The 10,214-nt window shown below is 52.7% G+C and overlaps 2 protein-coding genes across 2 annotated transcripts; both read left to right on the top strand.

The window, feature by feature from the left end:
- Nucleotides 1-3,826: 3,826 nt before the first annotated feature.
- AYO21_09622 (hypothetical protein) lies at nt 3,827-6,108 on the top strand (the record flags this gene model as incomplete). The annotated part of the gene is made up of 4 exons (XM_022659552.1): nt 3,827-4,295; nt 4,345-5,052; nt 5,101-5,243; nt 5,305-6,108. 4 exons carry the CDS (start codon nt 3,827-3,829, stop codon nt 6,106-6,108), a joined length of 2,124 nt encoding a protein of 707 aa, XP_022508106.1.
- Nucleotides 6,109-6,814: 706 nt separating this feature from the next.
- Nucleotides 6,815-10,042, top strand: AYO21_09621 (hypothetical protein; the record flags this gene model as incomplete). Its single annotated transcript, XM_022659551.1, has 2 exons — nt 6,815-7,618; nt 7,697-10,042. 2 exons carry the CDS (start codon nt 6,815-6,817, stop codon nt 10,040-10,042), a joined length of 3,150 nt encoding a protein of 1,049 aa, XP_022508105.1.
- Between the last annotated feature and the right edge of the window lie 172 nt (nt 10,043-10,214).

The raw sequence follows: 10,214 nt of genomic DNA, 5'->3' as shown, positions 1-10,214 counted from the left end.
AATCGCAAAGGGAACCATGGCCAGTCGCCAACACATAATCCCGCCTGATTGACCGAGCGGTCCAATGATACCTACAGACATTGCAGGAAAGTGTCATTCTGCCATTCAGACACGCCAATTAACTGTGAAATACATTGGTGACCCCGGCCGAGGTTGGACAATTGGTTCCCGCTCACCAGAAATACATTCTTACACGGTAGGCCCCTACAAATAGGTGTCACAGAGCAGCTACTGAATGGTCACTGCCTTGGAGGAAATATCTACTTTGGGGAAAATCGAAGTCCACCTGACTTGTTGTTTGTGTCACCGACACTTGGTTCTGGAATTGCGTCTACATGATGAGACCCTCTGATCACCAGCATCTCAGGGCATCCAATGACAGATCAAGCATCCCGTCAACTATGGTTCTTCGGTGCGAAGATCATACCGCCTGTGGCGGCAACCTAGTCGTTCTGGCGGTGATGGCTTTACATGGTATGCAATGCAGCAATTGACAGCCCCGCAAATACTGGTTCATTGTCAGGGCTAGTACGAGTAGAGTTTCAACACCTGCAGGTCTGTTCAAGTTGTCGTGGACACGCAATTGTGAAACCAGGACCTGGCTCGATAACGTGGCTCTGTTTCTGTTTTCCTGCTGTCAACAAGTGAGGATTGTCTTGCGCGACTTGCGGTTCTGAAGCCCTTGACATTGTGAGAAATGGGTTCCCCAGAGGAGGAATAACTTAGACGGTTCGAAAATAGGAAGCGAGGTAAATTGAGGAATTCAATATCCCGACATCCATGGGCACGCATCTCATGCCGACGACCACGGCTATTTTGCAGAGTACCTAGGTGCCGAGGACAATTTTTCTGGACCTGAAAAGCCCTCACTTGGACAACTCGAGGCAAAGAAGGCGCACGCATTCAAACGGCTACACCCACTTCAGTAGGCGTGAGTGGGCTATCACCAATAGCCTAGTGAGCCCCTGCCGAAGAGCATGCTTCTAGATGATCATCAAACACGCCGGCGCAAGCCACGTTTGAAGGAGATCTCAAGCCACAAGCCCTACGAGAACAAGTACTTCCTACGAAGTATTCGGCACTTTGTTACGGCTCGTCACAGTGCCTATCATTTGCCTGTCAATCAGATGCGTTTCCATTCAGCTCTTGGTGCTCCCACTACTAATCGGGGCCAGACATGGCTTTGGTAGCTTCTACAAGTTCTTGTGCCTAACAGTCATGGTCGACCTACAAGATATTTTGATTCCCGCCCTTGCTACAGATCACTCACACAGAGTACCTATCAGTTCTTTGCGGCTATTCAAAGGGCGGACGGTGTTTATCTGCACATGACCAACCCTTTGCAACCAGTCTGCGCAAGTTCGGGGTAGAAATACCACGGCTCCAGATGTGGCTTGACTATTGGATCCTCCGAATGATCGATATCACCGCCAAGGGTTTGCTGGCCAGCGAGACTCGTCACCCCAAGCACTGGCGAGTACCTCGTACTTGTACGAGTACTCAGTATAAGGCAGGCTCCACAGCTTCACTAGCAGGTGCACCTCCTAGGGTCCTAGTGAACGGGCCTTGTCCTTCTCAACTCGCTACCCTAAATCAGTTCGGGTCGTCTTGATTTTTGCGCCACCACTTGCATTTCACTCCATCCCCAATCTAGTTGCAGATGAAGGGTTTCACCTCGCACTCTGCCGACCCACACAAATCCAGCTAGGCTACTCATGTCCTGGCGCTTACTCGTACAAACCTGACAACATCGTGCTGCCGCACGGGAAGACACCCCTGAGTCTCTCTGTACAAGTACGTACATTATTGCGACAACCCTGGTAAGCCAGCATTGAGGTGAAGCAATGATGCTGACGCGGAGAATAGTTTTGCAAGGTGGATGGCTTGTTCATGCCCAAAGCATCAAACAGTGCTAAGCCAACTTGGCCGACCTGTTCATGAGAATTATTACCGTTTCTGGGCGCTTCGCCTCGTCCCGTTTCCGCTGCGTGCCGTTTGTGAAGGACCGCAGACGGGTGGCTTGCAAGCCACTAGTCACAAAGACCGGAAAACCGCCAACCGAACTTTGGGAGACAAGAGTTGGACGGGGGGAGAAAGGGCCGCCAGCTCCCTTCTATCATGAGTAGTTCATTTTCAACAAGGGCTCGATCCGAAAATATTCGGTGGTGGAAAATAAAGAGGGTGTAAACAAGCTGCAAGCTCGATACATGATGTGCACATCATCGCCTGTAAGGCCCAAGTGCCTAGGACGACCAGATGACGAACAAATCTCGTGCCGCCCCTTGCATGTCTAGTTAATCATCATACAACGGTTGTGCAGATGTGGACTGCACATCGCTCTGGACTTTGCCAACGACAATCAAAACACCGTGATCTGCCCGAAAAGCCCTCAGAGCGACCCGACACCCTGAGTTTGGATCTTTTTGCATTGTTGGAAGGTTGAGCATGGACCCATCGCATTATACTTGGACACGGCCGTTTCCCAGTAGGACCTACGTATTCCTCCCCCGGAAGCTATACAAGAGACGTTGAAAGAGGGAGCCCCTCTCATGCATCGATGAGTCCTTTCATTCGCACAGGGAAATACTGCAATGTTTTCAATGGTCTTTACGAAGAAGAGTTCTTCCAAGCTGCTGACCTCTGTTGACTCAGCCATGAACCAAAAATCCAGCGCTACGGCTCTAAACCACAGTTTTAGAAAGGGGGCTTGCCTTCCCGTCTTTCGTAAGGACATACCTTGGCCTGCTAGGAGAATGGATGATGGATCATTGGCATATGCCCTGCTCATAGTGAAAGACATGCCATGCCCTCGTGTTCTGCTGAGGACATGAGAGAAGGGACTTAATGGTAGACCCGCGATTTGATCCTGTCCCATCGACCGGTACCATCTTCTCGTGCAATAACCAACGACCGATTCAAAGAGGAATGACACAGGCATCGCTTCATGCCAAGGGGCCAACGGACGTGGTGGTGGTGATCGAGCTGGCCCGTCACAGCCATGCTAGGTGCTGGTGCATGCCTTGATGCTAGCGAGAAATGCAAAGTGAGCTGTGTTTCTCCATAGAGCTCCGTCTCAGACCATCAGACCGAAGACACGTCGGACGGGTGGCTGGTATAGTTGTGTGGAATAATGACCTTGCTCCAGACCATCCCATACCATCCATGAGCCCGAGACTCGAGGACAATCGAAGGATTTGGCTATTCCATCGCAGTCTTGACAAATGCTCTGGTTTGTTACCCCGTGCCCAGTAACCGTGCTGAGATCAGCGATAGTGTCTCGATATCGATACCCATTCCCTGTTAGGCCAATTCACTCTCTCTTGATCACTCAATGCACGATCGTATAATTGAGGCTGCTGGTTTTGTCAGTTTAAGCAGGACAATTCCCCCATGTTGGTGGCAGAGTTCCTCAATCGCAATGGGCAATGGGACTAGCGCAGGATGCGCAGGAGAATATGTGCCGGATAGGCGCTCACAGGTAGATGCAGGTCCTACTCTTTGATATCGAGCTTGATCGAGGTACATCGGCCAAAGATTGTGTTCGTCGAGGGATATAAAGGATGTGGGACCGAGTAGAGAAACTGGGTGTCGAGGAATTACTGTAGGTTAAGTCCAGCTCCACTAGTATGACTGACTGCCAAGGCCCTCGCCGCAGCTCCATCTGCGTCTCCAACTTGAAGTCATTGATTGCGATAGCACTTGCGGCACGGTTCGAGGAGGCTATCTGCTTTTGTGCAGTCCTCGCCATCATTTTGCTCGTCTGAATCCATGTCGCAGTTGATGTAGCTGACGTCTGTCACTGCTCAACCGGTTTAGACCTGCCATCATGTCCCTGTTCGGTTCCTCGCCCACCGAAACTGCGCCGTTGAATTCCAAGTCTCTCTTTGGCGACGAGCCTGTACAGAAACCTTCGACATCGTCTCTCTTCGCCGACGATGGAAGTGACTCTCCATGGTCAATGCCTACTCCCAAGAAATCGGCGCGACAAAACCTGGTCAAGAATCTTCTCCCCGCGACCGACGTGCCGGAGAGCTACGTGGATGCATACGACGCCGTGTTACATGCCAACGAGAGGACTGGAGTTGGTATTGGCTTAGCGGGCATCAAGCGCCTTCTGGAGAGCAGCAACCTCAGCGAGCAGGAGCAAACAAAGATCTTGAATTTTGTGATACCGGGAGGTCAGGAAAGTGCCAATGGAGTCGGTAGGAGCGAGTTCAATGTCTTGCTCGCTCTCATCGGATTAGGCCAAGAGGGAGAAGAAATTACTCTCGATGGCGTAGACGAACGGAGGAGAAGTGAGTCTACAGGTCCCATAACTTCATGCGCAATACTGACTCGGTCCAGAACTGCCTGAGCCCCGAATTGGCTACTTAGATGAACTACGGTCGCACAGCGCCCGACCGCAGCCGCCCTCTCCCCCAGCAGCCAGAGCCACTCCAGTCAGACCACAAAAGCCTCGAGAAGACTCGTTTGGGACCGACCCAACGTCAGACCCATGGGCTAGTCCGTCAAACAACAGACTACCGCCACCCTCCACTGCCGCTCACACCATGTCTGTCAACGGGGCCTCTGTCGAGAGCGCTAAGAGCGTCTCGAATGGCGTTACAAGAACAACGAGCGCTTTCACGACGGAAGGTAGCCCGGGCAGCAGTAATGGAAGTCCCACAAATGAGCGTTCATCCGAAAGTGCGGGCACTGGGTGGAACAGCTACAATGGCAATTCGGGAGGCTTCTCGGAACAACCCACCCTCGGCGGAGGATTCGGAGACCCTGGAGATAACCGGCAATCGAATCGACAAGACCCAGAGCCACGCAGTGCTATCTCGCAAAGTATTAGTCTACCAGCTGGGACGGGGGAAAGCGTCACGATAACAACACTGCCAGAAAAGGAGGGAGTGTTCCTGTTTCAGCATCGCAATTATGAAGTCAAGACCGCACGGAGAGGCAGCAGCGTTGTTAGGCGATACAGTGACTTCGTTTGGTTGCTTGATTGCTTGCAGAAACGCTATCCTTTCAGGCGCTTACCCCTGTTACCTCCCAAACGGGTTCAAGGTAAGAATTCCATGCTCTGGAGAGATTCCAGCTGATCCGAGTAACCAGTGAATGGGGCTCATCTCACTGCAGATGCGACTGTCTTTTTGGAGAAACGTAGACGAGGTTTGGTCCGATTCACCAACTCACTCGTGCAACATCCGGTTTTGAGCCAGGAGACACTTGTGGTGATGTTCTTGACAGTACCAACAGTATGTGTTCATGTACCCGCTCCACCGTCACGGGAGAAAAACAGCTGACATGGTTTTCCAGGAGCTTGCGGTCTGGCGAAAACAAGCCACTATTTCAGTTCAAGAAGAATTCACTGGCAAGGTTTTGCCACCAAGTTTGGAAGACAGTCTGCCGTCTAATCTTCCCGAACTTTTCGACCAAGTGCGGGCAGGGGTGCGGCGTTCGGCGGAGGTCTATATCAGCCTTTGCGTCTGGATGGAACGGTTGGTCAAGCGCAACGAAGGACTTGCGTTGGACAGTTTGAAGTTCTCCAATGCACTCTCTCATCTCACCGAATGCAGCAACGACACCTATGCGATTGATCAAAATGATGTGCCGCTTCTCAATGAGGGCATTCAGTCCACGGCCAAACACCTTGCCACAACTCAGACATTGCTCGAAGACGAAGCCAAAGCTTGGGACACAGGAGTTCTTGAGGATCTCAAATCGATTCGCGACAATTTCGTGTCTATGCGGGATCTGTTTGACCGACGAGATCGATATGCGAGAGACAACATACCCCAACTTGAGCGGCGTATCGAAGCATCCGAAAACAAATTGCAGCAGTTACGGCAAAAGCCACCGGGACAAGTGAAGCCAGGGGAGATCGAGAAGGTGGAAAGCAGCATCATGTCCGATAAGGAAAGTATAGTACAGCAACATGCCCGCGGTGTCTTCATCAAGGAATGTGTGCGGGACGAGATTGTGACTTTCCAGACGACCATCTACGCCATCAGCCGTATGCATCAAGACTGGAGTCAAGAGCGGGTCAAGTATGCAGAACTACAGGCCAGCAATTGGCGCAGCTTGGTCGACCAGGTGGAAAGCATGCCGGTTGGAGAATGAGTTGGTATTTGAGCGAGGCTGAGAACCCAGGGGGATCAAGGAGTTGGGAGCCCTGTACTTTTTCCGTATCATTCCTCCCCGAGTACTGCGTATTAGTATATCATTCGGCGCATCTATAAGCAGTGAGCGCCAGCAATACATAATATTCCTACGCCGTTAGATACACAAACTGGTTCTTCACTCCATAGATTCAGAAAGGCTGACTGACATTTTAGTGACAGCCTTGTGCGATGGAGAAGATTCTGCCAGTCTTATCATACAGACGTTGCCATCTCTGGCAGTCTGACGTGGTCAGGGTATATTTCCCCCTGTCTGTTGCTCCCGTCAGCCTCTAGCCCCCATCCATTCCGCCCTCTGGTGTCGTTCAAAGACGCGTTGGCAGACGATCGATCAGGCTGAGACCTGGAAGCGCAAGGCAGCCAATCAGAGGCCGGCACACGTTGGCCTTGGCGGTTTCAAAGTGTTTACCCACTCGTCGCGCCCGCAGCATTTGTGCATCTTCTCCCCCATCACTATTTCTCTAGAACTTCCCTGATACTGGCTTGTTTATGATTCATTGAATCCTCTGGTCTCTCAGCTGTCGATTCCGCCTGCAAGCCATAAGCGGAAGGAAGACAAAAAAAACCACTCCGCCTTCCCTCTCCCTGACGATCATCCCGCATCCCGTCTCCGCCTCCCGCATCGAGCCAGCCTCGTGCTAGCGACAATGGAGCAGCAGGTCCTCCATCTCCTGCAAGCGACGACCCGACCAGATACATCCGTCATTAGAGATGCCGAGCAAGGGCTTCTTCGACTTTACCCTCAAGCAGAGTTTCCTTTTGCGCTCCTGACGATTGCTTCGCACAATGATGTTGAGCCCAGCTCTCGCAAGGCTGCATTGACAGCTTTGAAGAACTACGTCTCGGCCACGTGGTCGCCGCAGTTTGACGAGACCTTTGCAGGAAACGTGTATCTCAATGACGAGGCAAAGTCCAGCGTCCGTGACCGGGTCTTCGCCATCTGCACGCTTGCAGGCGAGGAAGCACCCAAGGACGCAAGTATCCAGGCGCTAGCAGCGGGTGTCGCCAGCAAAATTGCCAGTGTTGACTTTCCCGATGCGTGGCCCTCGCTGCTACCCTCTCTCCTTACAATCCTGAATACCTCGACAGACGATGCGCCAATCCACGGCACGTTACGCGTCCTCTCCGAACTGGTTGACGAGGGCTTGACAGACGAACAGTTCTTCTTGGTTGCCCGAGATCTCGTCAATGCCTTACAGCACGTTGCGGTTGATAACTCCCGCAGCCTGATAGTGAGAGCTATGACTCTCAATGTCTTCAGAGCTTGTTTTGAGATGCTGGAGATGGTCATGGCTGATCACGGAGCGGCAGTGAAGGCCTTTCTGAACGAGTCGCTGAAGGCGTGGATGCCGTTCTTTATGGAAACGCTGAAGCAGCCGCTGGACCCTACGACGAAACCTGATGATGCTTCATTTCGAGGCATTGTCGCCCTAAAGGTTCAGGTTGTAAAGGTACACTACTCCGTATAGCTCGAGAAATAGGAGACTTCGTGGCTAACGAGTTACAAGACACTGGACAAACTCCGACAGGTCTATGCGCAGGCTCTCTCTCCAGATGTGTTAGCCCTGTTCCAGATTGTCTGGGAGGAATTGGACAGGGTTGCGGCGATCTATGCTCAACTCTATATCGACGGCACTGCCGAAGGCAAACTCGTCGACAGCGACAATCTACCTTGTAGTCTGGACGCCCTTGTTCTTGAAGAACTCGACTTTTTACAAGTTACTATTCGAGCCCCGTCCGTACGCAAAGAGCTTACCGCGCAAATGCAGCAACTCGGCGAAGCGCAACACACGGCACCCTGGCTACAAGAATTGATCCGCGTTCTGGTCCTGTATGCCCGGGTTCCGAAGGAGGAGGAAGGCTTATGGGAATACGACTCCAACTTGTATCTCTGCGAAGCAACATCGCTCACAGCAAATTACACGCCGCGGGCGGCATGTGCGGAGCTGGCAGTGCGGAGCTTGGGCGAATGGTTGAAGCAGATTCCCATCGCAGCGTTATTGTTTTTCAAGCAGCAGAACCTGTCGGGCCAGACATCAGCTTGGAAAGAACGCGAAGCACTTGTCTATCTCCTGAACCAATGCCTTAAAGACATCGACGAAACCGATGGGAAGCTTACTCCTCAAAATTCTTCTGCGGTGGTCGAGGGGCTTTCAGATACACTCCAACACCCAAATCCCTTTATGCGGGCGGCAGGGCAAATGGCCGCAGCGTGCTTCTTCAAGGTTGCCAGCGGCGAAGAGTTCCTCGCCGCCGGCGCGGTCGCGTTCACGAATGCTGTGACGGCCTCGTCGATGGACGAATCCGACCTCGTTAAAGTCGCCTGCCTCAGCATTCTCCACGACTACATCGAAGCCCTTTCACCGACCGTGACACGGCCGATGCAAAATGCAGTTATCAATGTGGTGGGCGAATATATCTCTTCGCATGACCTTCGCGATGAGCTCGAAGACGCGGACGACGTCAAAGCTGCGCTGATCCAACTCCTGCGTGACGCCATCATGCTTGATACATCCACGATAACTAGTGAAGGGAATAATGCCATTGACTTGTTCTTCACGCTGGCATCAGACGGGGCGTCAAATTTCCAACTCTTCACCCTCCTCACTGAGGCTTTTGAGTCGATCGTCTCGTCGGTGTCTTCTTCTGGGCAAGAACCGTATGTGCGATTGTGCGCAAAGACCATCCCATCCCTAACGGGTGCATTCGACATCGCCAACATGACTCAGGAATCTGCATTGACGAATCTCGCGGCGGAACTCGTCTCTGCACTGGCCGAGTTCGGATCCGACCCTCTGCCTACTGGCTTTGTGCAAGCTGTGATGCCAAAACTACAACGAGTACTTATGGAAGCTGTTGAGCCTGAGCTTGTGCGCCCAGCCACCTTGGCACTTAACCACATGCTGTCCAAAGGTACACAGCAGTTCTTGTCCTGGACGGACTCTCAGGGGAAGTCCTCGGTCGAAGTGACACTGACCATCATAAATCGCCTGCTCAACTCCCCCGATGTAGACGAGAATGCGGGTCAAGAGGTCGGTGGGCTTGCGTCAGTATTGGTCACAAAGTTCGGAGCAGACAAGCTCGGACCATACCTGATGGATCTGCTGCGAGCGGTAGCTATTCGCTTAGCCACAGCGGAGAGAATACAATTTATCCAGAGCCTATGTATGGTTTTCGTGGGGCTCTCCCTGGCGGCTCCAAAGGAAGTTATGGATTTTCTGAACGAGGTCAACATCAACGGCTCTAACGGGCTGAATGTGGTCTTGACAAAGTGGCTTGAGAACTCTGTGCACTTTGCCGGCTTCGACGAGGTGAGACAGAACGTGGTGGCGCTGTCGAAGATCTTTGCACTGCACGATCCCAGAGTCCACGCCGTGAGCGTCAAGGGGGATCTGATCGTGGATCCTCGGTCAAGCGGACGCATCAAGACGAGATCACAGGCAAAGCTGAACCCCGATCAATGGACGCAAGTGCCGGCCGACCTAAAGATTTTGAAGATCATGGTCGACGAGCTCGCCAATGCCGCGACCTCGAGGTTTCCCAACCTGGCGGCTGCTCAAGCCGCCGCTCAGGGGCTGGATGAAGAGGACGAAGACGCAGAAGACGCCGATGACTGGGAGGACGTCGGCTCGGCGGGCGCCATTGACCTGGCCAGTGCGAGCGTGCGCAACGAGCTGATGGCCCTCGTGGGGATTTCTGGCGACGGCACCGACGACCGAGACCTCAGTCCCACGGGGTCCCGAGCCCGAGACGAAGAGACGGTCGACTACTTGTTGCAGTGGTTCAAGAACGAGGCCGGCCACGACGGGTTCGCCGCCTTGTTTGAACTGCTGAATGAAGACGAGAAGAGCAAGTTGAGGGAATTGGTCGCTTGAACATATTTTTCCAACATCTAGATGTCCCACTCTTGGAGAAGAAAGAAATCATCTCCATCCTTTTCCAGGTTCCTCAGGGAGCATTTCTCGCTTTTAGATGGTGCATTGGTGGAGGGGGGGAGGGGGGAGGGTTTGTCTACACTACCACCACCACCACCACCACCACCACCAC

The sequence above is a fragment of the Fonsecaea monophora genome, assembly GCF_001642475.1.
Source record: "Fonsecaea monophora strain CBS 269.37 chromosome Unknown Scaff98, whole genome shotgun sequence".
Taxonomy (NCBI): Eukaryota; Fungi; Ascomycota; class Eurotiomycetes; order Chaetothyriales; family Herpotrichiellaceae; genus Fonsecaea; species Fonsecaea monophora.
This window is presented reverse-complemented; position numbering and strand designations above follow the sequence as displayed.